Source organism: Clavelina lepadiformis, chromosome 2, assembly GCF_947623445.1.
Source record: "Clavelina lepadiformis chromosome 2, kaClaLepa1.1, whole genome shotgun sequence".
Classification (NCBI taxonomy): domain Eukaryota; kingdom Metazoa; phylum Chordata; class Ascidiacea; order Aplousobranchia; family Clavelinidae; genus Clavelina; species Clavelina lepadiformis.
In genome coordinates, this window is record NC_135241.1 from 21,628,235 (window position 1) to 21,656,090 (window position 27,856).

The 27,856-nt window shown below is 39.1% G+C and overlaps 1 protein-coding gene across 3 annotated transcripts; it reads left to right on the forward strand.

Annotated features, from left to right (window-relative positions):
- LOC143445314 (uncharacterized) lies at positions 1-25,616 on the forward strand. 3 transcript variants are annotated; one of them, XM_076944336.1, is made up of 41 exons: positions 1-188; positions 3,369-3,509; positions 3,786-3,896; positions 7,326-7,400; positions 8,147-8,263; positions 9,757-9,840; positions 9,934-10,061; positions 10,824-10,989; positions 11,159-11,296; positions 11,387-11,521; positions 11,719-11,877; positions 12,006-12,226; positions 13,822-13,972; positions 14,082-14,281; positions 14,371-14,553; positions 14,700-14,844; positions 14,928-15,074; positions 15,169-15,399; positions 15,513-15,706; positions 15,822-15,949; positions 16,063-16,232; positions 16,351-16,485; positions 18,469-18,648; positions 18,744-18,887; positions 19,004-19,087; positions 19,177-19,338; positions 19,938-20,090; positions 20,296-20,463; positions 20,574-20,811; positions 21,007-21,142; positions 21,365-21,505; positions 21,580-21,715; positions 21,807-22,052; positions 22,155-22,334; positions 22,545-22,685; positions 22,770-22,889; positions 22,966-23,115; positions 23,180-23,380; positions 23,465-23,587; positions 24,004-24,192; positions 24,613-25,616. In XM_076944336.1, the coding sequence occupies exons 1-41, from the start codon at positions 111-113 to the stop codon at positions 24,688-24,690; spliced, it is 6,207 nt and encodes a 2,068-aa protein (XP_076800451.1). In that variant the 5' UTR covers positions 1-110; the 3' UTR covers positions 24,691-25,616. The 3 variants fall into 3 exon arrangements, with proteins under 3 accessions (XP_076800451.1, XP_076800452.1, XP_076800453.1); XM_076944337.1 differs by lacking the exons at positions 1-188; positions 3,369-3,509; positions 3,786-3,896 and adding an exon at positions 7,002-7,156; XM_076944338.1 differs by lacking the exons at positions 1-188; positions 3,369-3,509; positions 3,786-3,896; positions 7,326-7,400; positions 8,147-8,263 and adding an exon at positions 9,609-9,677.
- The last annotated feature ends 2,240 nt before the right edge of the window (positions 25,617-27,856 follow it).

Below are 27,856 nucleotides of genomic sequence, written 5' to 3' on the forward strand. Positions count from 1 at the left end.
TTTCTTGCTTCAGCATTGTAGACTCATAGGCTGGTAACTGAATAGAGATTAGACCAGGTAGTACAAGTAGGGTCCATAGAGTTGGCTGATTATTTACTGAAAAGTTCCACATGAGTCGGCGATACTCAAGAAGCGGAAGTATAACAAGCGATTCACAAAGAGATATTTCATTAGAAGAAGTTATACAGGTATTCCAATGTTATTTTTACATGCTGTTTTCAATAGCTTATTATTCTTGTACTTTGCCTGTTACGTCGTCGGTTGGAGAAGCAATTGTTCAAATTTCCCGCTGCGATGTGAGCGAACGATGACAATAGATTAAAGTGAATGGTCCATAAAGAGGGCCAATAATATTCATTGTCGATGTGATCAGGCGATGGTAGTTGTGTGTGAGCGGACGTCGAGGGCCTTTAAGTTTAATGAGAGTTTCTTTATTATTGCGTAACTGCTTATTGTAATCTGATTGTGGAGCAATCACTAAGACAATTATGTAGTGAGGTTCTAAAGAAATACAGTTGCAGGGTATTATTTGCACGATTTGTCGATTATATTCGTAAATGTATCAAGCTATTAAGCTTTTAACTTCAGTAAATCTCGTTGGAAGCTATTTATTTACCCAGGGAAAATCATTCGGGCGTTGAGCACGTGGGTTAGACAACGTCATCAATGACTGTTACGATTCCAAACAGGTTTTTCTTTTTACAACTATCAATTTTGGTTAATGCTGAAACCGGTTGCTTTGTATTCTTGTAGACTACAAAAGACATCGTTGTATTGAATTTCTAGTAGGGGCATACCCTCGTCTAAAGTCACTTTTTGAATGCGATATTCATATCTGTTCGGTTCGCGCAAAACATAACGTAAAACGATTCAAGAAATTTGCGCAAAATTGTAATCCTCGAGTGCTGATATTACGATATGATTATTATCGAATAAACTTTGCGGTGTTTTGTCTCACTCGAATTCAAGAATTTATTTCAGTTTGAAAATTTCAAATCGGAAAACGGTTGGACGACAAACGGAGAACAAACACAGGAGCAAGTCGCTGCCTGCCCGGACCGGTTCTAAGAAAGATCCAACTTTGTTCTGTCACATCAACATGACGGGATATTATCGCAATATGTCAAATATATAAAACGTTTAAGAATTACGCAGCGTTGCGGTGAAGCGCCGTTAAGCAAACGCCAGCTCATAACATTGGAATTGCTTCTCCTCGCACTTTTCTTGGAAGTATTGACACGTTGAGATACGGGTTGCTGTTGGGAACGTTATATTCGTCATAAGACAAAATACGCAAACTACGGGGGCTGTCTTAAGATGGGGCAAAGTTACGATCAAGCAAATGAAATCCTTTGTCCCAACTACGATTGTATAATCACAGAACAAAATAGCGGAGCGAGTTGAGAAGTTGAAGTCTGTTGTAAATATCGTTACATATAAGTGTCGGCATTCAATTTTTGGAAAATATAGATTTATATTATACACTACCAACACTGGCACATTTAGCATTGCATTAAAGGGGCAAACGTCTTTAAAAGGTAGGTCTAAAATTTCTATGTTTTTTTACCCCGCCTAAAATGTGCGAATGGAAAAACATTGAGTTTTTACGCCAAAAACGCCTAGAAATTTAATGTATTGGAATATTTATTCCAACAATATAGCTGTTAATTTATGGTGTGTACTTTAGAAAAGCCGCGTGCACCGATTTTCTAAGACCGTATACAGTGACTTTGAAACGCCGTACCCCTACCTATTTAATGTTTTCCTCTATGTTATAGCCGATAAGTACTGTAGTCGCAAAGAAGGAAATGCAATAAACACAAAATATGTAAAAAGGCCCGTGACCCAAAAACGTTGGGTTCGTGAGGGGGGCATGGCCCAATGTTACCCTCATAAATACGCTAGCGACAGCGAATTAATGGAAACCACCGAATCGAAATGCTAACTGTAAAACCTGAATGTAGCTAATATAACGATGTGCACTCTCTAACACACTAAAACTTTTCTCGTGTTTGGAATGGTAAGTTTTTGACTCATCTTCTGTTTACCGGATATTTTCGCATTGCCATAACAACGCGTTTCATTAATCTTAATCACTAATGCAGTCACAAGCTATTAACGTTCAAATGATGTCACGTGATTTAAGTTTTGGCGGGAAGTTAACCATTAGCCTGTAAAGTTGCTCATCTATCCACACAAGGAGTGTTTGCTCGAAAAACAAACACTCAAAGGCCTCAACAACTATGTGAAAGTGCCAACGTATAACAGAATCATTAACACGACATTAACACCGCAAGCAAAGTTCGTTGAATTTTGTTCTGTTTTAAAATTCTGCAAGTTTGAGTTAAATTTCAACAAAAATCAAAAACTTTTTTACGTTAAATTCTAACAAGGTATTTTAAAGCAGAGCTTTTTGGTCTGCGACAACATTAAAGTTAATTTCATTTGTCTTTAACATGACTGACAGTTCGTAGGCTACTGTGTTAATTTTTTAACAGCTTTTCATAAAACGTTTTGAAAGAGCCCTGTCAAATAAGAATATAGACAATTAGACACTTGGCTATATCACTTATTTAAACAGAATTTTTGTTTCAAAATGCGGGCAATAATTCATACAAGTTTTCGATTTAAAGTTTACATAATTTAAACCCACCGGTAATACAACGTCTGTCAATAAAGACAAAATGTTTGAAAACCACCCACAGCAAACAACTTGGCCGGTGTAGAATCAATCAAATAACACGTGTTTGCCTTTTCTTTGATGCCTTTTTCCTCAATCATGTCTTGCAGCTCAACAATGAATTATCGACGTATTGGGAAGAGAAAGTAAACGAAAAGGACGCGTTAAAAATGGCACAATTAACCTCACGACATTAGATGGGGTTGGAACAAACGAGAGAGTTGGGAGATGTTGTATAATCTGAGGCAGTATTCGTGTAGTCAGTGGCATGATTGGCGACCAGGCTCTGTGTACGTTCTTGATGATCATGAACGGAGCTTTTTAAAGATCCATTCTTTTCAACTTATCGGGGAGTGCATATATGCTAACTAGGTCCTTCTGCTAAGTCATTCAGAGCACGACGGGGTCAGCGACATTAGCAACAGTAGTAGAGGCAGAGCGCACTTCTGAATAAACTAGACGATGGACATACCGGGTGCTCCACGAGAAAACTGTTTATTTGAGATACATTTGGATTGCGGTTGTTCACGTTATTATCATAAAATAAAATACTTACGTGTTCAAGTGGTTACAAGGAGTTTTTATATTTGTGAGATTTGAGAATATTGTCCCAGGCGCCCTTAATGTTCATAAATTTTTTTTACAATGTTGTTAAAAGACTAATAACACACGATTTCGTTTTGTACAGAACTTAGAAGACACTGTACTGGGAGACAGAGAAGGATCTAGATCGGTAGGGGCAAGAGTAAGAGAGATTATTACTGAAAATCTCCGGGAACCGGATAGAAGTAACCAAACCGGGGAAGATACGATGGCGAAATCGCTTCAGGTAATTTTGCAACTCATCCATCCAACAAAAAAGATGCTAGTTATAAATTGTTCAGATATGTTGAATTATGCTGTGATAAAATTTTGGATAATTTGTTGAGATAAAATACCATTTCGTGGAAAGCTCCCGATTAAAAGTAACAATTCTCAATTCTGGCTAAACGCATTACATTATTTATTACTGTTTGTCTTACGACAACTACGTTTATGACATATTGGAGGATATGAGACATTATGAGTACGATGACAGTGAATAAGCCTTTTTCTCACACACCAGGAGGAGAATCGAGTCCTCCAAGCCGAATTGAATCGGACTGAAGACCTTTTGGCCCAGACGCGGGCGGATCGCGATGAGATAGCGATCAAATACAATGCCGTCAGTGAACGGGTACGTACGGGGCCAAGGCTCTTGTTGATAACAAAATTTAACGGATATAGGAAATAAGGTTAAAGGTCATGTAAAAGGTCGGATAGCAAGAGAGTGAATTGTTAGTATAATGCTTCACGTTACGACGTCGGTTGGATTGACGTTTCTAATAACTTCATTGCTTAGAACGAAAGTATTTGAATTGTATGTCATTTATTTATGTATTATCATTTCTGCATCAAATGTAATCGCATTTTGTTTGACCTTTTAGTGGTTAAAGTTTCATTGTTAACAAAGCCGGTAGGTAGCGCTAAATACCATGGATTCTTTAGAGTAGACTGTAAATTACATCTAATATTTACAAAACGTACAAAGAATAACACCTTTTTAAGTTTATATCTATCCTATTACAATAGTTTTCGATATGATAAACATTTTAGTTTGCTTTATATTGACAAACCACATAATAATGCCTGTAATTCATTGACTTATAAAAGATATTGTTTAGTGAACGTTTAAGATGCTCTTAGTGTTATGTTTATTTTCATTTGCGCATTTCGAAACACCAATGACGTACTACGATTATGAAAACTGAATTAAAATAACAATTTAAATTAGCAACGGTTGCTACGGAACTAGATAATAACAAAACTTAATTCTTTTCAAATATTTTCCATATGTTAACAAGCCGTTCGCTTGAATTAACTTGTCTTTTACCGGATACAAAACAAAGAACATATGTTTACTATTTGTTTTAATAATAACTTATAGGGAATATGATGCGATATTTGATAAGCTTTTATAAATTTCAGTACTCTGTTACCGGTGCGGCTCACCATGCATAACCACAGGTGATTCGTAAATATTCATCGCCGGTGAATAACTTGTGGAGAAAAAAATTGCTGTACTTTAATGTTTGCGCATACTATTCGCACATACGCGTTTTATTGTTACGTGATAAAAATGCTCTTCAAACGTCCTTGTGACGCCACATTACTCAAGTGGCATCCATGGAAGTGCCAAGCTGTAAACCAATCAGATCGCGACCGTGCCGGTTTCTTAGCGTCGGTGCGGGTATTCATTTACATTTGGGCTACGGTTCTGTTCTACAATGGACCCCAGCAACAAACTATTATTTGTTTTATTAACCGTGCTATTCGGCGTATTTCTAAATACCTTCTATTCCATTGTCCACAACCATATTTCGCGTTCTTTACACTTGTTCACTTAGAAATTCAACTAAGCAAAACGGGGTTTTAATTGCGACATACAATCGATTTGCTAACGCCAATCATAATCAACTACGATACTCGCTACGTTGCCAATTACACGCGAGTCATTTCATACAGGTTCATTAAACCGCTAATCGCGGAGAACGCATTGGTTGTTACTATTGAACTTTTTTAACTTTGCCCTGTTTGCCGCAATCGGATGCATCTGTTTACACTGAGCGAGCGTGTTTGGTGTTACTACAGCAGAAGTTTAAATGCTGGTTACGAGATTACGATGATCAATATAAGTGAAAATATGCTACAGGACGGAGTCAGGTTAATATAGCTAAAGCTAGGAGCATTCTCCGGGTCAATTGAAATGAAAGAATGACACCAACACCATCACCTATTACACGCGTCAGGGCTGGAATTTATCATATTAAGTAACCACGCTAATAGTCAGCAACTATGTCGTTAATTCGCAATGAACTCTCAGCTGTTGAGCAGAGCAAGAGTGGCGCAAGGATGAAAACGTGATTCACGTTGAACCAGGTGGTCCTGTTATTGCGGGCAAGAATAATGTCAGCAACGCTTTACTGGTAAACATTATGCTGATCAGGGTACCAGTTAAAGGTCAAAGAAGTTGTTGAGCAAGTAAAATCTCCCAACCTCCAGTTAAGTTTTTATGTTTAACCTATTAGTCATTTTCAAGAGAATTATTCGCATCAGGATTCATTGCAAAAGTCGCCGTGATATGTTGCAAGGTCGCGTGTCTAATAATTCTATCAAATAGGTCTTACTAGAGTACAAAGAGAAAGAAAGCTAAAAAAGATATTTCAAGGTATTCTGAGAAAACAGCAATTACGTTTTAAACACAACTGTAAGATGTTGTAAGTATAGGTGAGTTGCTTTGCATATGCTTGGTGTTATACATAAATCACTTTTGAGGGCATATATCGCGAGATATGATAAAATATGTTTGGAAAGGAAACAGTTATGTCACCTACAAGTCGTGGTGTTTTCCTACAACGCACCAAATTATCCTGACATTCGTTTGCCTATGTCAAAATATATGGGCAGGCAGAGAAGTCTCAAGTGTCTTCGTTGACACAATAGCCAGGTACAAATGTATGGTTTGCCCCAATCCTATCAGTGCCCGACTTTTTGTTTCCTTTTCAAGGTTACTTGGGCAAAAAACGAGCTTGGCGGCGACATACTTGGGCATAAGCAATAGCATGCTGTATCGGTCATAGATAGCAAATATACAATGAATGGGTCAAGTGGATTGTTTAAAGGTAGGGTCGCTGGTGTAGGCTGATTAACAGCAAGAGAGAAAATTTAACTCAAGGCAACAAGATTACTTTGTAAATTTGAGTAACAGGGAAAGGATGGTAAGCGAAAATGGTTGAGAAAATGCGGTTTTATTATTCAGAGAACTCTCGTTGAAATGATTAACGTTTGTTTGCATTCTTATGATGAACAGTATAAAGAACATGCGCTTTGTTACGATCTGGATTAGCCGTTTCTGTTTTTGTTCAGTCTTAGAAGGAAATCCGAGCCCCTTAACAGCAGTATTTTAAATGCGGTGTTATTTCGTCAAAGCTGTGGAAAAATTAAGGGAAAGTTCAATGAATGGGGTCGTGTGGGCAATGACATGCTATTACCAATAATACGTTCTTTGCTCCGACAAGGCGGTTATTTTCTTTTTTATTCAGGTTGGTCCTATCTGGCATTGTACATATGTCTAATAGAGCACATAGTTCGCTCTAATAGAGTGATAATGGAACAACGCGCAGGTGCCAGGATTTAGAGTAGCTAAGCCATAAAAACAGATTATCGTCAGGCATAACAGAAATACCCATCAAAATACGATGTTAAATGTTGGAGCTCCTGGCTACAGTTATTTATATTTCATTTTTGTTCTTATTTCTGCTCAATCTTCGAATCTTGTTGTACAACTTGGCTGTAGTAGTTAAGGGTTATTTTGTTGGTGGCGGTTATCGATTGCAAGATAAAATGTCTGACGAACCAGAAGAGGCCCCGGAGTCGGTCAGGTCTAAAGTGGAGCGAGTAAGCTTAATAACCACATACTGCAGGACTTAAGCCTGACATATGTGATGTGTGCAAAGTTGGTTGAATTTGGGAACAAGAGTTGTTTCTCCCGGAACATTTCTATTTTGATAACCAGTTGAGTTGAATTTTATAGGGGTTTAGTTTAAATTTGTGACTTCTTTTTCAGCTAGAGCAAGCCTTGAGGCTTGAGAAGGGAGAACGGGACAAGGGTGCTGTTGAAAACAAGTCGTTGGCAATGCAGGTACTTTAATTTGGACATTTCCTTTAAGATTGCCGCAATCTTCCAACAAGAAGATTTTACTTTAATTCTGCATTTACACCTTTGAAACTTTCCTTAATGTAAATGTACTTTAAAGCACAAAATAACCGATTTCGTGATTAACCTGCCCTTAAACGCAAATACACCCTTTAACAAATCACCAGTTAAAATGTAGTATTGTAGTCGATCAAAAAAAGATTAACCAGTGTTGGCACTTAGCTCGACTAACAATGGTGCATTTTGGTACGATTTTGTATTGTTCTGATTCAAGAAAACAGAGCTGAGATGCCTATCTTCAGCGTAGGTGGGTGTGAAGCAGTTTACTTTTCATTATAAAATTATTGCGATTATGTATGGTGGCATGATGAAGGCCTTGAAAAGCTTTCATTTTATTGTTACCAATGTGGTCGCAGAATAACGGAATTAGAAGCCAAAATTTTGTAACCTCTAATTACATTCGTGACCGAACTTGATCAAAGAGCTTTTAAACAAACAAATCAAATTCGCTTTTTGTCACCAATTAGTCCAAGCAGATTCCATTACATGACTTGGTGAAACTAATTATCGCTCGAAAAAGCGTTTTCACACTTTAAAATTTCCAACTGTTTGTTCATAGAAGCTTTTGTGATGTTGGTGTTGGTGAATTCGTGATCCAGATGCCGTTTTGATGAAAAAATTTGTTTTTACGTCAAGTAGCGTTTAAAGCAGCCTGTTTCCAAATTTTGCAGAACTCTGTTCTTCGCCAGAAACTGGAAGAAGAACAGGCCTCGTATAAAAGGAAGTTGCAAGCCTACCAGGAGGGCCAGCAAAGACAGGCTCAACTCGTGCAAAAACTTCAGAGCAAAGTAAGTGTTTGAAAGAACTTACTACTTCATGGCTTGCCGCTCTGGTCATACGTTTGTGTGGATCGATTAAAGGCATTTGTCCATATACCGACGGTCGGTGATAGGAACGATATGTTAATTATCTGTCAATTGCGCATCATACTTCGATCGATAACATAAATATATCATATCCGGATCAACTAACCCTTGGTCGGGTGCCAATCGATGACGTAAATCATCCGTCATTCCGGGTGAGTTTGTTGTACCTGAGGAAATTTCGCGTCCCCTTTTCGCGCTTCAATTGTGACAAAAGCGAGTTTAGAATGTGGTAACTAAGGGTGATAGTTAGGGCTATTGTTCATTAGCCTCTGGTTGGCGTAAGTGAAACAATAATTCCTTGGTTAATGCTTCTTTGTTGTTTGATTCTTAAAAGACCTTCTTCTTCTATTGTGACCTGATAATAAATACCATAGAACAGGGGTTGGGAAGGCGGTACTCTCTCCTTTTGCTTGAAAATAACACAGAACGTTTTACGTTTCCGCTTGTGTTCGGTCTGGCTTAGTTTCCGTTTACAAAAGTACTTTTTGTGTGATTCGTTTTATGGTATAAGTTATTGCTTCATAACCTCTTGGCATATTGCTCTTTTGCATGCACAAGGCTGTCGAATCGTCAAGCAACTTTTAAAATGACTGAAATAAGCGTAGAAATAGTATGTTTAAATAAGTTTATTATGTAACAAAATAATGCATTTGATCTGAAGTCATGGCGTGTTGGTGGACCTTTATCATGGAATTAGTATGGTACTCAGGAAAATATCTTTGGTGTCGGCTTAGTGTGGCAAAAGATACAAAACACATCATTTTATCCCCTTTCAAGAAAATCGGCAGTTATTTTAAGTGTGCGTTACATTAAAGGTCTTATCTGTTATCGGCTGTAGTTGTCTATTGTTAAATATTTTCACTTCTGACAAAATACAATGCGCAATATTGATTGCCAACGCTTGATAAAAACCACATACGCGCTTAGTTTTGCGCCCTTTCCTTGTTTTCATTATACTTTGGTATATTCGGCGCTAGATACAAGATTCAACTTGTTGTGGACACGCAAGACGCATAAGTATGTGCTGAGGTTTATGTGATAATGGCAGGAAAGGATTGATCTAAACTACAGCGTTTGTGTTTGCTGGCTCTCTTCATATAAAATATGTAGTAGATTCAGAAAGCACTTAAAAGAATTGTTCGTGAGTTTCGCCAGTTAGATATATCACCGGATGTCGATATAAAGCATAGACTAAGCAAGGTCTGAGTATTGAAAACGTGTATACAATCTGAGTTTAATGATGTTATACTTTTTGAAGCGTACTGATTTGATATAAACTAATTAAAGGTATATTGTTATGGATTACAAGAAGGAGTACGATAGACTGTCGGTTCAGGTGGCTTGTCTTATAATTATTTACTGATTGACTTAGACTAACATGTGGCAATGCTGAAATGTATACCCATCTTATGCAGGTGCTTCAATACAAGAAGAAATGCACAGACTTAGAACAAGAACTCGAAACTCTTAGAGCCGAATCGGACCGATCGAAAGTTGCGGTAAATGCTGATAGAGATGACATTATCGAGGCAAAGCCCACGACTTGCAACGTGAAAGGCCGGGTTATCTAATTACGATTTTGCTTTGTGTAGTTGTCCGAGACCACGGATAACCTTCAACATAGACTGGACTCGACCGAAGCTCGTCTGCGTCGCACTGAAGAGTCTCACACCACGGATCTGGAGGATGCTCTCATTAAGCTTGAGGAAGAGAAGCAGAGGTGAGAAACGTTGGAAAAATTATTGTATAAATGAGTTGAAAGTTGTGTATAATACACCATTCAAGCCAACCTTTACTTTAGCTGAGTTGTGATGTGACGATGCTCATGATAAATTGGCAAGATTCATGGCGAAAATCTCCCGTTTCCTTGTGCAAGTCATTGCGACGTGGAACACTTGTAATGTTGTTTTAACAAACGGAGCGTAGCGGCTTTTAGCCAATAGGGTTTCGAATTGTAGCGTCATGTCAATTGTTCGAAAATCTTTTATGAAATGTGCCGGCTAAAACTTCCCTATAAGGTTGTGGAGTATGTAAAATTTTCCCCGGGCAGTATTTGTTGGTTTTCTCCATTGAGCCGAGCGTCACTTTGGTAAATATTTGATTCCAACGGCTCAACATTCAAGAAAGCGATATTACAAATGGATGTTTAGGAACGAGTTAAAAGTTTTCGTTTACTCACCAACGTGTGCAAACAGAACAGGTTTAAATACTCTAAGCCAAGATGTTGATAGAAATATGTAATAACAAGTATAAGATGGCAAAATCGCCACATCGTGCCGAACATGGATGCCATTGTTGTGTTAGCGTAAATCATACCTTCGTAACAAACAATATCTAAGCAGTTTAATTGAACAAGTGTAGCAGCGTTAGCATCTACTTCATTTCAATTATGACCACATGATAGCTTTAGCACTTGCAATATGCTGTGTAAACCTTAACACGTTCAATCAATAATAAATTTGTCGCTTTTGATTCTTTTCAGGTGTGAGAGTCTGGCCGAAGTTAACTCGATGCTCCGAGAACAACTGAACAGTGCAAATGATTCGAACTCCGCTCTGGCTGATGACCTTGGCAAGGTGACCGAGGACTGGAACAATGTCAAGGAAGAGTTGAAGACGAAGGAGACACAATGGCGTGACGAACAGGAGGTCTGTCTCAACAAACATTACAAACTGTTTATAGGCTTATAGTTTCTGCAATCCCGTCGGTTTTTTGTGATACCGCTTGAGCCAAGCCCGACAATTCTCTGGTCAATCCTGTATAATTTCAAACTTATTCTGATATAATTATTAACTGACGTTTATTGCCGTTTTGCAGAACTTCAGTTCCTACTTCGGAGACGAGCACAGCAGACTGCTTGCTCTCTGGCGCGCAATCGTCCAAATTCGACGAGGTTTCGGTGACTTGAAATCGGTGACACAACGCGACCTTGGCCAAGCAATGAACGATGTTCAGGTAAATATGTTACACGATCAAAGAGTGTGTTTATATTAGGGCTGGTTGTCTTGAAAACTATAGCAGTTATGACACTTACACTTTTCTTAGCGCGGTGCCCGACAACTCCATGCGGCTTGTCTCAACCTTAGCGCCAACCAAAGCGTTCAAGATACCTCCGCCAAGGTGTCGCTAGAGCGCGAAAAGGGTGAAAAGACCGATGTTGAAGATCAGCTTCGGGCAAAGGTCAGTTCGCTTTAACGTACTAGATGTGCTTTGGCCACACTTTACACGAAGCAAAAGTCGCATTAAAACACCACATTCCGTGTGATATATCATAACGTTTGAGTAGTCATTATTTCGCATACTTTTGGCAATATAAGTGAATAATTGTTCACTAAAATGATTCTAGGACGATCAATTCGGTATTTTTACTTTTGCAGGTTAAGGAAATGTTGCAGATGCAGGCTGACTTCGACGCCGACAAGGCCAAATTGAATGCAAAGATCAACGAACTCACGGTTACTCTGGATAGATCCAAGTCTCAACTTGTTGACAGGGATCAAACCATCCGCGATCTGAGCACACCTTCGCGTCCAATGGTTAGAATCCGCTACAAATCACTAGTTTGAAGCAATGTTGTTCAAAGTGTTTTTAAGATGGATTTCTAACTTATCTATTTGCAATCTTTTGTTTATGTCATTGAAACAATTTTCGCTGATTTATTCAGGAAAGCACTCGGGTTGATGGACCTGGAGAGCCCGACGACGAAGAATCGGCAGCAACGGTTGCAGCAGAGAAGGTTGCTCTCGAACAAGCTCTACGAGATATCGCGCAATCGGTAATTGCTGATGCTGATATGGCGATGGCTCTTTCTGATAGCCCTCGAGCATCAGCCGTGGATGACCTCACGGAATCGATGGCGGACCTCGGAATTGGACGTTCTCCGAGGTATGAACACGTTTGTGACGTAACAAAACTTTCCGCGATAGAAAGTAGATTAGGTGGGGTTACACTTACTGAAGTACCAGGCCGGTACAAGGGTCGATAATCACCAGAACAATCTCCGTGTTATTACATAAAACAGAAAAAGGTCGCGGTAGATGTCGCAAACAACAACAGATAGATCAGAGATAAAGACATTTCAGGACGTATAAGGCACTCCACTGTCGGCTTCATGGTTTAAATCAACGCACAACCGTACTGATGAAAGCCTTTTCTGTTATGTGATTTTTAAACAAGGTCCATTTAATGGTCAAATTCGCTGTCTCATTCACAAACATTGCAAATTTGTTCTTCAATCCGTGGGCTGGCGACACTTAAACCGTGGCTGTATTGTCCTATACAATGTATGTGGCGCAGATCCCATTCCAAATAGGATACAAATCACGACCTTTGTAAAGAAAAGCATAATGTGACTTTCGTTTTCATTTTTTCGTTCTAATCGCTTTTATAGCGACAATCGAACAAATAAGGCAAAATCAACAAGGAATGCACTTCACATTATTTCCAAAACTATACGCCACTGTGTAACAGGCACTTCGGGGCAGCGGATTTCGTAAAACCAAGTTGCACATTTCACCTTGGTTACTTTTTAATTTTAAACCTCGCTCGAGTACGAGTTGAAGAGGCAGTAATTGAGGTACTCAGATACATTCCAATATCCAAAAGCTGCACGAAACCTGCTTTAAACCACATTAAGGCAATGAGTGTCGAGTATACAAGGCACGAGAATATACTCGCACAGCTGATTAGGACCAAGCACGGTCGAATATGTTTGTTATGAAAGTTATTATCAATTTTTGCATTCTAATAATAATATGAATTTTTGGCACTGAACGCAGGAGTTAGGATTGCAGAATTTAGCAATTTGCAAAATAGATTTGAAAAGTATGAGTGGTAAAGTGGCAGACATAGTCAGAATATTTCAGTCTCCGACATCAAACGGGAGACACAGACGAGATGATTCGCTTGTCAATCAAATGAGTCCGACGACGCCAAATGGATCGGACGACAGCGGTTTTTGCTCGCCACGACGACAAAGCCGAATCGATGTTTCATTGGACAGGTCAGAAAGCAGTAATAGCGCGGAAGAAAACGACTCTTTGTCCCCTCTAAAAAATATCGAAAAAATTCGAAAAGGGAGTCACAAATCATCCGGTGCAAAACATCTGTCGCGAAATCGCATGGGACACAAGATAGATTTAGGAAAGGGAAACTCGCATCATGATAAGGACCAGAGCAAAATGAACGATTCCTGCGATTACTCGTCCACTTATCTAACAACCTTTGTCCGAGTTTGGCCTAAAGAATCCACAGGGTTCGCAAGTTACATAACAGTCTTGACGTCAAATTATTAGTTACATTACATATTATATTAGTCTTAACGTCAAAAGCTTTTGTGAAAAGTGACAATAATCTGTTAATGAAACAAATAAAAACGTAGCCGCAAGATAAATTTCACCAAATGCAAAAAAATACCAAATTCATGTATGTTTTTCCTCCTTTTTTAAACCAAGTCTAATTAGTTAATTTTTTTATCACAGACATTACTCGCCACTGCGATCGCCATCACCAGGTAGGCGATCACCAAGAAGAGCACGATCGCCTGGAATGCGTGGCATCTCTCCATCGTTCGCCGATTCGACTTACAACGCGGTACAAGCAGCTCTGCAGAAGAGACAACTGCAAGTGCAGGTAAAAACACTCCTAAACATTCTTATTTGAGTTTTTACATGCGAAAAGCAAACACAGCTTATACTAACTCTTTAAGCAAAAGGTTTTCACCAATGACGTTTTTTGTAAGGAACTCCGAGCGAAATTGGAAGCAGCACGAGACGCTGCTACCTCTCTCAAGAAACAAATGACAGACAATGACACCGATAAGAAGAATTTGGAAAACCAGGTCCATTCGCTCAAGCAGGAGCTGGATAGCATAACAAGGGCTAAAGATGACGCAAAGAGAGACGCCTACCGGTACAAGTCCAGCGCCGAAGTGGTGGGAAGGTAAAGAGATTCAATTATTTGCACAACCTACTAAAACAAGAGCTGATGCCTTTGGCCATGCGTTCTAATCCGAAAGTTTTCTATTCCAGCGAAAAACAAGAAATGGGTAAGGAACGCGCTGGTCTCCAAAGCCGAGTCGACGCTCTCGTTCTAGAGAAGGAGAGGCTTCAAGCAGCCAACGCTGATCTCCAACGACAGAGAGACAACGTGGAGGACGAAAAGGAAGATCTGCTCAAGGATCTTTCCCGAAAGGAGAAAGAACTTGCCCGAGGGTGAGCAAACCTTCCCAGTTGTGTTTAAAGTCTAGTGATTTTAAGTTGGGTGGTTCGTCTAAGTCTTGCAACACAATGTGTAAAATGAAGGGAAATGTAACTATTGGCCGTCCTGTTTGTACACTATGGTACTACTTTTTCTGCAGAAAATCTGCTGTCGATACCATGGATGGCAAACAATCGTCTCTGCGTGAGCAACTGGTAACTGTAAAGGAGGCTTTGAACAGAGCTGTCCTTGAAAAAGAAATCATGGAAGCCGAGAAGGCTGAAGTCGTGGAAGCGCTTGCTAAGGTAAGACAAAAGCACGTAAACACTACTTAAAAAAGCAATTTCTCATCGTGTTTTCCAACATAACACTTCTTGGTTCAATCCAGGTTGAGCGTGCCAACGCTGAAATCGAGCTCTCCTTGAACAAGTTGAAGACAGAGGAGGCGTCATTGAGAGATCAACTGGCCAAGATGCAAGCCTTAAATGAAGGACTTGCCCAGGACAAGGTGGATCTGCACAAAGTGATTGCGGAGGTTCGTAATGAAAAATCGCATGAATTCTAACAAGGTATAAAACTTAATTACAGAGTTTTGAAATCATTAACCTTTTGCATGAAATTATCACCAGATGGAAGAGAAGTTTGCGGCATTGGGAGCCGCTAAGTACGATCTGGCATTGGAGAAGGATTCGATCCGCGCTGAACTGATCAAGACCGAGCAGGAGAAGATGGATCTCCATAATGAGAAAACTGGACTCGATCACAGCTTGATTCTGACCGAACAGAGCCGCGAGAAGCTTGAACAAGATCTGATGCTGTTGCACCGCGAGAAGGCCGAACTCTGCGACAGTCTGACACAGGTGTGATCAAATAAGTCAAACTTTGATATTTTAGTATAATCGGAAAAATAGCTTTGAGAGATTAATCCTGATCACGCAAAAGAATACAAGATTTTAAAAATCTCCGTCTACAGTGCACAAGACAGAAAGCCAACTTGGAGGAAGATCTTGCAAGATGCCAGGAGGACATTAACCGCTTGAACGACTTCAACGCTAAACTGGCCAAAGAGAAAGAAGAATTGACCAATGAGAAAGCAAATCTCATTGTGCAGCTTACCGCCACTGAAAGGGAGAACAGAACTCTCTCCGAAGAAATGGCTGGGCTTAGGTAAGGACGTGCGTAAACGCAGTCAAAAATGACATTATCTGTCCAAGGATGACTAACTGATTATACATTAAGCATACTTCGTGATGTGACCCAATACGTTGGTTTATGCTTCCAGGGCTGATAGGGAGGCTCTAGAAGGTAACCTCTTCGACTCACAGAGCATTGCCGCAACTTTGGAGGCAAAGAAGGAACAATTGGAAGAGGTCAACCAGAACTCCATGATTAAAAACGAAGCCCTACAAGGTACAAAGGTGTTCCCCAAAAATAACATCCATACCTTAAAAGCAAACAATTCCCTCCCTATCCATACCTTGGTATTTAAACAAAGGCATTAAAACGTTTTTACTATTTTTTAGTTGAAATCGGACGGGTGCGCAAAGAAATGGAAGTTGAGACCGCGAAGCTTCAACGCGAGATTCAGTTGCTCAACCAACAGATTATCCAGCATGAAAGAGAAGCTCAAGTTGCTCTGAAGACCGAGCAACAATCGCACGAGGAAGATATAGATAAGGCAGCTAGAGCGAAGGTAAGTTCAGGATGATAAAGTGGTTCTACATCAACAACATGGTAATCATATGATGTTAGGATACAAGTCTAACGCTATACGGAGTGCACCTTAGTATGGCACAGTTTTTACTTTTTAGGACACCCTTAGACTTGAATTAGAAGCCGAAAAAGAAGAAATGTGGCACAAAGCAACGCTCGAAAAGGAGGAGATTATGGCCAAATATGAAGCCGAGAAACAAGAAATGCAGGAAGAAATGGAAGCAATTAACCAGGTCTGTACATGAATTATATTGTACAATTTATTTTCTAGGCCTAGAAATGCAACGGCAATATCTTGAGTACGGCTAAACTGCAGCTTCAAATTCTAGTTGTCTTAGCTGCAACGGCATGGTACGATGTTTGCCACTAGATGTTGCCTTAAGGCGGTTTTCTTTGCAAAATTCCATAATCTGCGTTAGCCATATCACCCCATCATCTCAAAGCTGTCCTAGTTAAAATCTTATTTTGTGACGTGCGCTGTAGTATTCCGTTCCATTCAAATTTTACAACAAACAACGGGCAAAATTTAGAATTACACCACAAAACGAAAACTTAGGTGATGGAGTTATTTCAATTGAATCAATTCGTGGAATGTATGTTTATAAAATGTTACTAGACAAGGAAAAGCAGGAACAAGGCAAGCAAGTGAGTATCGAATTCTCGCCGATCTTTTCACGAGTGTCCTTGAAACCAATAATAGGAAAGGGAAGACAAACCAGTCGAGTTGAAACATAATTCATAACAGTCATATCACAGTGCCAGGTGAAAGCGTGGGTTCGTGACACTACATCAGTATTCCTGCACATTTTGAAATTATTTTCATCACACAGGGCGCCTGTTATCAAAGAAAGGTTAAGGCAGTTATACAAACATGCCAACGTGCTCCAAACACGAAAGCTGTTGGAAAGAGAAGGTTAATGTGTCATTTTTATGCCAGATGAACTCAGTCGATTGTACCGTACGAATGAAAGTAAAGATAGCATTGCAAAATGAGCGGCTATTTAGAAAACGCAAGAATACAGCGGCAAGGTTTTAAGCCCACGTCATAACAGCCTAACGTACCTCGAACAGCAAAATTAATTAGTTCTGGAGCTTTCTTAGATTTTATCTGATGCAGCTTATTAAGGTATTGCAGTTAAGATGTAAGCAAGTTTTCTTCGAAACTGACGAAAAAGTTTTCATTCATCAATCATAGCCATCTAGTGGTCTTTTATCACCTGGCGGAAGAAAACTGCTAAAAGATCAAAATGAATCGGCATGACAGTGACGTACAATTCCGTCTAAACAGATGGCATGCATGGGATAAATACAAAGCCAGTCTAAATCAGATTACAAAGGTCAGTCGCAAATCAGTCAAAATGTGTCGTCTTCGGATGTAGATAAGCAATTACCGTAACGTTTCTTGCGCACAAGTAATGCACCATAGCATTCAACAATGTTTTGACAGTACAGAATGCTTGTTTATCTAACCATAATTAACCGAAATTAATATTGCAGTTGTCGCAAATATAAAGCCTTCTTAATTGTTTCCGCCCCGAATTATTGAGACCCTGTCCCCTGCTAAAGCTTCATGGCAAAGCCATTTTATAAAAGCTTTATCTGAGGAATAAATGTTTACAAGTGTAAAACCGCTTAAGAGAAATTTAGCATTGTTGACTGAGATACTGCATCAGCGTACAAATAATGTGTTAACGTTATATAAGTCATGCAAGTTTAAGCGGTAAAAGAAACGAAAGAAGCAAGCGAGTTTTAATCTTTGTATCATCAACAGGCGGGACCATGGTAATTGATTATAATTGTTGTTCAAAGTCCAACGGAGCAAATAGTTCGAAAATCTGTTAAAATATTACCAACGGTTGCAGCCATGTTTTTCGAAAGTAGTCGCATAGGATATTTTGTAAAAATTAGTTTTCCTGAATCTGATCAAAGTAATGTCAAACAATTTCCGCTACTCTTCTTAACGCATGCATTACAGGATGGTAACCGCCACGCCGAATTACATGTTCTTATCGAACAATGTAAGCGACTACCGAAACATTTTATTTATACAGCAATCTTATGTAAACAGGACGTCGTTAGTCATACAAATTACAAAGATGCATGATTACATGAATGACGTGGAACCTTGAATGTAACCAAAATAACTATGAATCACAACCAGACGTTTTTTAGGATTAATTCAGCAAATAATATACAGGTTTTGTTTATTTTTTCAGGAGCACAACGAGACGCTCATCATGGCCGAAGCAGAAAAGCAGCAAGTTCTTCTGATGAAGGAAACTGAGAAGAACGCTCTGCAAGAGAAATTCAACAACGCCCAGCAATCGATCCAGGACAGAGAAGTGGATTACGAAAAACTGAAGAGACAAACCAACTCTAACAAAGAGAAGGATAGGGTAGGGTTACCACGACTTGACTATGATATGCTACATGATATCTAGATATAAGTCATACTATGGGCACAACATTAAAAACGTGTTCCACTTTGCAGGCAACTATCAACCAAATAACCCAAGAATTAAAGGACTTCCGCACCCAATTCGAGCTTGCAACCGAGGCCCACGAACGCGAAGTAAAGGGCTTGAACGATGCATGCAAGCAAGTACACACCATGAGAGATGGCGCCCTCAAAGAGGTAATAAGATAATATACGATAATAAGGTGTTGCTGTGATTTCTTCGAAAGTAAAAATGAAATGAAAAAACGTTTCATAATATTGCTGTAGTGTTACCACTGATGAACTGTTTTCAGGTTGAAGAGCTCAAACTTCAGCTACGCATGGTAGAAGATGCACGAGATGGCGTTAGACGCGACTTGATTGAAGCACAAAGGAAGGTTGGTTTCCACTGTACTTAAACACCATCTTGGTATCCAATTGCTAAATTGGCAACGATACCATTCCATTACGTTCTCGCCATTTTCAGGTACGTGAAACCGAAGAAGCACGTGACCGTCAACGCAAAGAAAATCTCGAACTGAAACGCGGTGTCAATGATGAAGTTCACGAAAAGCAAACTTTGAATAAAGCCAACGATCAACTGCGTGGTCAAGTGAAGAAGGCTGAGCAAGAAAGGATAGCTCTTAAAGTGAGTGTCCTTCAAAATAAATATTGTCGGTGACTCCGTTGTTTGCGAGATTCCGTGAGTCACGCCATGCACAGGTTGATTTGTTTTTGAACAAATAATTGTAGAAGAGCCGAGCTGTTTGTATGTGATCGTATCGGGCGATATAATCGATACACACCTGAAATTTTTGACTGACTTGATCAGCGTAGAACCTGTCAAAATTTTCAGGTTACATAACATTAAATTCAAGCAATTACGTCCATGACCCCACCGGTAAATTTCCTGGCATTTTTGAAACGAATACCATTCCTCTTTGTGAGTATAGTCATCGTACTTTGTACCGCGGCGAACTTTGTACGTCATAATCAACCAATCGCGTGACGCCAGACGATATTCTTAGAATAAAAATGAGTCAAAGGGATCTTTTTCCAAGTCCTACTACATTTATCCAAAATGTAAACAGTGATTTTATAAGGTTTAAGTTACAAGACAAACAATTCCTGAAATCGTCCTGTATTGAATTCATGTATTGCGCCCAACTGCAGGACACCTGATGTGCATAGGCTACTTAGCATACAAAAATACGAATACATTTAAGCAAACCGCTTTTCATTTCACAGCGAGCCAACGAAGAAAAGGAACAGAAGATCGCAGTCTTGGAAGAGGGCCGCAGCAACACACAAAAAGAAAATGGCGACCTCCGCGCCAGCCTCAGGGAAGTCGAACGAAGCAGACTCGAAGCAAGAAGGGAACTTCAAGAACTCAGACGTCAAGTATAACCTTTCATGATCATTTTCTGTTATGGGGCATAGCACATAACTGATGTTTTGCGTAATATTCGACAAACACCTGAGAACTAAGCGGAAAATTTACACACATTAAGCGCATTACACAGAACTGAAAATATGTGTTTTGATTTCCGAGTAGAAATGCCAAAGCGGTTTGCTCGGCAACTAATCACGCATAATTGCTTTAAAGGTCAAAATGCTGGATAGCGAAAACACAAAGAAATCGAAAGAAGTGGAAGACCTTCAAGGCCGTGTGGCTGACGACGAACAGCGAGAAGAAGAAGCGAGACGCGAATCTTTCGGTCTCAAACAAAAGATTGTTGCAACCGAAGCTAGCAAAGAACAAGCGCTCAAGGAGGTAATGGTTTTGTGCAAATCCTAATTCCTTAATTCCAAACAACACACGTTTCTTTTTCAAGCACATTTGCTTGAACAAGTGTTTATATTCATTGCTTTCTATTCATCTAGAACTCGCTATTGCAACGAAAACTGGCCGAACTCGAAGACGACAGCCGCGCTAAGGAACGCGATTATTTGGGACAATTGGCTGAATTCCACGCCACTGGTAAGAAGCAGAAGGACGACATACGTAATCTCATTGTGAAGTTGGAAGGTGTCGATGAAGAGTTGGCGGAGAACAAACTAAAGTTGTCAGCATCCGAAGGAAGAGTTACTGGACTTGAAAATGAAATCGTGAGAATTGAAGGTAAGTGTCAAGCTCTCGAAACGTATCTAAATCACATTTTTCTAGTTTGTTAATTGTGAGGATATTCAGCCGTTTTTTGTTGCGAAGTTAGAAAAGTAGCATCTTATGCCAAAGCAATCAATTTCAGGACAAAACGAATCAAATAAAATAATAAGTCTTTTTATAAGATTTGATCGTGTCTCTCTTCGTACGTAGGAAACAAACGCGACGTTGAATTCAAGCTGGGCAGCCTTCATAGCGCGCTACGACGAACTCTCGGCATATCGAGACTCGGCAGAACAATGAGTCCGATGCGAGGAGGTTACAGATCATCCAGTCCATCACCCAGCAGGTATGAAGTTGCAGGTCGTGAACGGTGATACAAAAACTTAACATATACGGGACAACATCATCTCATGATGTCTCATGCAACGTTGTAACAACACATCGACTGCATTGCATAACTTTTAACCCTGTTCATTCACCAACTATACAACAAAATAAAATAAAGCTAAACCGCTTAAATGTTTGTTTAAGGTCTTACGATTAGTTTACTAATACGTCTCGCACACAGGCGTTCCCCATCACCTGGCAAAGGTTTCGATAACACCTTCACCACCACTACGGGAGGTAAAGGCACCCCGATACCAACCACTGGATCACCGCACAGAAACCGTAGCCTTTCTCCAAGTTATAGGAGATCTGGCTCCCCAACGTATGTGTTTTATTTGATGAAAAATCTTTGTAGATATTTCATGACACATTAATAAAACATGATTCGATTTTTAGTCGAACTGAACAACTGGTTCAAGATATTGATCCAGAAGTGGTGCGTGCATCTCTCCGTGATTTCCTCCAAGAGCTCAAAGACACACAACGTGAGAAGGATGACGCAAAGATAGAAGTTTCAAACCTCACCAGACAGGTAAAGAATGAAATTAATTATCATTGAACCTTGGGTTAATTTTCACTAAAAAAAAATCAAAACTAATCATTTTCACAATTCTGGTTTTCAGCTTATGGAAATGGAAGCCGATCGTGATCGTGTAAACCAACGTTTGCAACAGCTTCAGAAATCGCTTGGAGAAGCGGAAGAAGGGAAGAGAGGAGCCCATGGACGCCTTGCATCCGCTCAAACCGCACTCATGCTTCAGGAAGAAACAATCAGAAGAAATGAAAGAGAACAGAAGAGCTTGGCTGAAAAACTGGCACAATTGGAGCGCGCTCAACAGAATTCGGAAGGCGACCGAAGAGGGTTGCAGGTAACGGAATCATACATAGCTTCAAGCTGACCGTCGTACGACGATACATATTACTTTCTTAGTTTTACGCAGTTCATTAAATTTTTCTGCACTCATTTTCAGGATAAGATAAACAAGATGAAAGCTCAGCAAGCAAAATGTGAGGCCGACAAACGTAAGCTGAAGGAGGCATTTGACATGTCAGAACAACGCGCAACAAAACTTGAACTTGCACGAAGGGCACTGGAAGGCGACCTGCAGAGAAATAAACTCGCTTTAACAGACAAGGAAACCGGGAACCAGGTTAATTTTAATCAAACTGTGCTGATACAACGATGTGTGTGTTTCCCAATATAGACGCCGAACACTGTTATGGCCCACCAAAAATAGACTAACCGGATTTGCAAGGTAGTAAATCGCCGGATATATCAGCTTGTACGCGTTAATTACCCCTAAATATAGTAAATTCTAATCATGGGGATTAAGGAATAATCTGTTTACGACATGCGACAGGTACAACAAGAGCGCATTGCGAATCTCACAAGCCAGATACAGGACCTAGAAGGAAAATGCACTTCTCTACAGCTCACCATCGACAGGCTAAGTACTGCCCTTGCTAAAACCGAAGAAGGCGAAAGTCATCTTAAAGATAAGGTATATTTCTTCTGTACATCTTCCGTATAATTTACGCCCAAGTATCCGTTTTGTGATTTTGCAAATAATCCGTTTCTTGTTTAGGTCCAATCCCTCTCATTGTCCGTATCGGAAAAAGACGCTGCAACCAGTTCTTTGAATGAAAAAATCAGTCAACTTCAGAAAATGTTAACCGCTTCCGAGCATGATCGACGCGTTCTACAGGTAATTCTTATTTTACCATATCTGATCGTTAAGCGTTTCTCAAAAACTGTGCAAACATACCGGTGTTGCAATACAGGAACGCTTACAAGCAGCGCGCCAAGCCGTTGCTGATTTGAAAAAGCAAAACAGCGCTCTGCAAGAACGACTTCACAATATCACCCATGAAATGGAGGATGGGGATGTAAGAAAATCGGAATTGGAAAATCAACTGAAAAGCTTACAACAGGTTAGTGAGTTCGTTAAGTAACAAGAATTGCCGGAACAAATCGATGTTAACAGACTTTTCGAAGGTAATCACACAACACCAAGATTCGGAGGCAACAGGATTGGAAAGAATACAAAAACTTCAAGAAGAAAAACGCATTCTGCAAGAGAGAATCACCGGATTGCAAAGAGCTATTGCTCAGTTAGACTCTGAGAAAAGAGAAACACAAAGAGGAGCAGTTCGCCTTGAGAAGGACAAGTCCGCATTACAGAAAACTTTGGACAAAGTATGCAAAGATTAAATTAAACCAGCCTGATAGAAATCTCAAAGCGCCATTTTTTTCTAAGAAAAAACATTGTTTTCTTTTAAGGTGGAACGCGAGAGACTGAAGACTGAAGAGGAGACAATACGTTTGACTGAAAACCGAGGACATCTGGACAGATCATTGCGGGATACGGAAGTTGAACTGGAAGATTGCAGGAAAACAGTGCAGGTGCCTCAAGAACTTTGTAGATAACCTTGCAGGCACCAATATTAGTGATTATATCAATGTTGCTAAAGATAAGGGTAATCGCACTTACATAACATGAAATAGTTGCTGATTGCAATGTTGATAGCCTCCAATGTGGTTGGCCATCAAACAGAGTCAATGCGCCAATGTGCAATTCTCCGTTAGGTTTGTTGTGAAACATTCTCCTGACATGTTCTCAGTCATGCTACTGTTCAGAAAACTATGCGTTCGGATATCACCACCACAACTTTGACATTTCAGAACCTTACAACTTTCACAAAAGCGCCATGACGCAACACACGATTAAAAAGCAACTGAAATAATTAATGTACCGGCAGTACGAGGGCAATTCCAGAAATGACAAAAGCTATTGTAAACCTTGTGTTTATCCAATACAGGCTTTGCAAGCACAACTGGCCGAGACGGAACAGAGCAACGCACAACGATTGATCGAAGTAACGAATCGTCATCGCCAAGAATCGGAATTAGAAGTTGAAAGACTTCGCACTGCCCAAGTTCAATCAGAACGAACGCTTGAGGCACGCGAGAGAGCACATAGACAGAGAGTAAAGGGGCTAGAAGAACAGGTAACGACAGCGTGATTTTTAATCATTGACTTAATTAACCGGACCTAAAACGTTTTCGGTTAATAACAAATACCAATCAAAAGTTGGTTTTATAACAACAAACATGGTAGTGAAAAAAACAGGAAAACTGCTTTGGTACTTAGCCTGTCGTTCTATTAACAGAGGGCTTTATATAGAAGCAGGCACCGATATCGTTCTGGAAGTCGAGGTGAAAGTAGACAATCTCATGACCCAAGCATTTATATACGATTATAAGCATATAGAATTTGCAGCTTATTCACAAAAAAGAATGACTGCATAACGCTGCATCTAGAAAACGTTTTTTTTTAAATTCATTCTAGAAGCGTAGACTTGTAGTCAAAATTAAATCAACTTATTTTCGGAAAAGCAAAAACTTTAACATACATATATTTATTATAGATCGCTACACTTAAAGACCAGTTGACCCAGGAAATTCGAAGGAGGCAACCGTACACGTCACACCGCTCCAAGTCCTAAATATGCGCTCCGAATATGACGTCATCCGCCACCTAACATAAATGTGTGCATGGGCAAAACGTTGTACAAGTGAAGCAGAATTTTTACTGTCCTGTCTTTTGTCAATAGTAAATATTGTTGTATTCTGACAATTTAATCTACGTTTTTGCATTTTATTTTAACTTAGAAGTGTGTCTTGTCTAAATTCACAATTTAAAACTATACTGTGGCACTGCTTCTTTCAAATTAAATAACCAAAACATTGATTAGTTGGTTATTTTATGGTTGCCTTAAAAAGTTTTGCAGAACATTCAAAATTTGTTATTTGTCAATTTTGTCTAAAAGTGATTGAAAGCTGTGTTATTTTTTTTGTAAAATTTTAATAAACGTTTAGATAATTATTCCCTACTGTAATTCCAGTTGTAGTTGCTTACCGGTATGTAAAAATCACTGTCTGATAATAATAAATATGATCTAATGTAGACACTTTGTATATACATATATTTTAATAGACATTTTGTTTTCAAATGTGTAAAATTTTGTAAATATCTTCAACAATAATTTTTCTTCAAAAATATCCACACAGTGACTGACAAACTAATTGTTATTTTTGTAAAACATATTTCATTATTTTTATGCTTGCGTATACATTTTTGTACATTGGCGTGAACAGTGTATATTACATAACAAAATAGAGAATCTATTTTTACATTATTGTTGTTCAGCAATAGAAACAGTAGACTATAGATTATAAACGTTGTAAAGGATAAATCTGCATACAAAGCGATGGCATTTTCCGTCCGCAAACTTTTTATATAATCTCGGTGAACCTTGAAGCGTTTCGTTTTGCATCGTTATCAAATTGCATAACAAATGGCGCCAGTATTAGCGACGATTTTTGATGTTCACATTGTAAGAGTACAAATAAAAGCATTTTGTTAAGACAATTGTAAAACTCATTCAGTCTAAAAGCCAGATTACGTAATTAAGCAGTGCTATTTTAGCTATGATTAAAATGGTATTTATTATGAACGGTAACCTCATCAAAAAAAGTGATTAAAGGCAAAATATAGTTTCTAATGGTAGAATTGCGTACAAGTTTAACCAAAAATATTTTCTGTATAAGCGCTAACTATCGGTAATTTGCAGAAAATACTTGACGAGCTTTGCGGTGGATTTATGACCTTGTGCTGGCCTGGAGTGTAAGATGCATTGCAACTTATCGTGACACCATCGTTGTATTTGAGTAAATATCGAAACAACATTTCGTGTGGAAGAATCAATGTATAAGAAATTTAAAATCTACAAAAACACGGCTCTACGCACGCTATAGGATAAAATGGTAATATAAGAAAGTAGAAAGTGTTATGTGCAAATACTTTAAAGTGCAAATTCCTGGACGTTTTACTCCTTTATGCATTACCAGGCAATCGCAACTTGGTTGACACCTGAGAGCGGCGAAAATGGTGGATAACTCAATAGATAAGGACACGCAAAACTCCCTTCGCAGTAACATTGACCTCTCTAGGCGACAAAAGCTCAGTAATGCAATGCGTTCTAACTATAATCATTACATTTAATTAATTACGTTCATTCTTGGAATTTTCGATAAGAAAGTAAAAACAAATTTTCTGAACTTTCAATTTAAGCTGAGTTGTTTTCAAAATTTAAGTAATCTCCGATCGCAGACTCAATGACACATTTGAGCGTCGCCATGAATATGATTGTGATAAATGACAAAATCCGTTTGAGGTCTTTACTTCCACTTACTAAGCGGATCATTTCCCGTAACACCAGAACATGCACGTGGACAACTTCTTACGCTCGTCAGATCCGCGTTTAGCGCATCATATTAATAATACAACAACGCACCTGGTATCACAACAAAATTAATTAGTAAACAACCACAAGTCGGGATTGATTGTTAAGTCATAGAATTATATTATTCTACGACATAAACTTTTTCAGTGTGAAAAGGAATCGAAGCAATTGAAATTTAGATTTTGCCAGTACTGTTATGATGTATTAGTAAAATCAGAATCGTTAATCGCAAAATACAAAAAAGTTTCAGACAAGGTTACACGCAGTCTGTCAGCATCGTCTGTGAAATGCAGAGCAAAGTTTAGGAAGTCCTAAAAAACAAGACCGGCGAGTCTTGCGCCATCGGCCGATAAGGCAGACTAGTTATGGCGAATTTTATGATTGAACTCCATGAACGCAATGAGGAAAATACCAATGTTAACCAAGAGTTAATGTAGCGAAACCTTGATAACAAAGAAGTTACAAACTTACGATTTTTTCCAAAATCCCGCTCAAGAAACAAATCTTGTTTAAAACAACGACAAGATACGTTTTACTTCAACATTTCATGGTAAATATTACACCAATAAAATCTATAGGTATCATGTTGAGTATATTTTGTAAATATACTTAATCTAAATTGATCTTTTCAATTCAAAAAAAAATCAGTCAAATCAGGGGTCAAATAGCGTCGAAGCTTCATCTTAGCGGGATTGATAACAGATTTAAAACAAAAAATCTTTTAAAACACTCTAGCGCGGCCTGGCACATTAATCGACAGCTGTTTATGGCTAAATGTGAGAATCCAAGAAAGTGACGTTGGCGTTTCTTGTAACTGGAAAATATGACAACTTTGACGCCTTTCGTAAATATTATTATAAAACCACACGACCTGGTCAGGTGACCTGTGTCAAAGCAGTACCCCCCCAACACAGCTGCTTAGCTCATCGACTAAAGCCGTGAAGACAACTACTGTACTGAACAAAAGAAAACAAAATTTTGGAAAACCTCCTCTGTTAACCAAATTAGTAGCAATATAAACCACTGCCTATGACCAGAGAATCAAAAATAAAATTACCAGGAAAGTCCCTTATGCGATCTGACCCGGGATAAAGCAGGAGACAGCTAGGACAATCAAGTGATATAACTTTTCACGAGACTAGCATTCTTATCTAGTGATCAAATAATTGCTTAACAATAGAATCATGTACCTAAAATAACCAAGTAAAAATTCTACCCTTGGATATCTATTATAGCATTAAGAAAATGTGCACGCAAGACATCCAGTAAGTTTACGAAATTTCTCCCTTCGCAGTGGTGCATATCCTAAGAGCACTTCAACTAAGTCCATAAAGAATTTCTATTAAAAAGATTACGTTTAACTAAA

Bases quoted from the DNA above. Each gene is read 5' to 3' on its own strand.
- LOC143445314 (XM_076944336.1), top strand. From the start codon at position 111: ATGAGTCGGCGATACTCAAGAAGCGGAAGTATAACAAGCGATTCACAA. The intron at 16,486-18,468 runs GTCTGTACATGA...TTATTTTTTCAG, and splicing joins AAATGGAAGCAATTAACCAG to GAGCACAACGAGACGCTCAT. The intron at 20,091-20,295 runs GTATAACCTTTC...ATTGCTTTAAAG, and splicing joins TTCAAGAACTCAGACGTCAA to GTCAAAATGCTGGATAGCGA.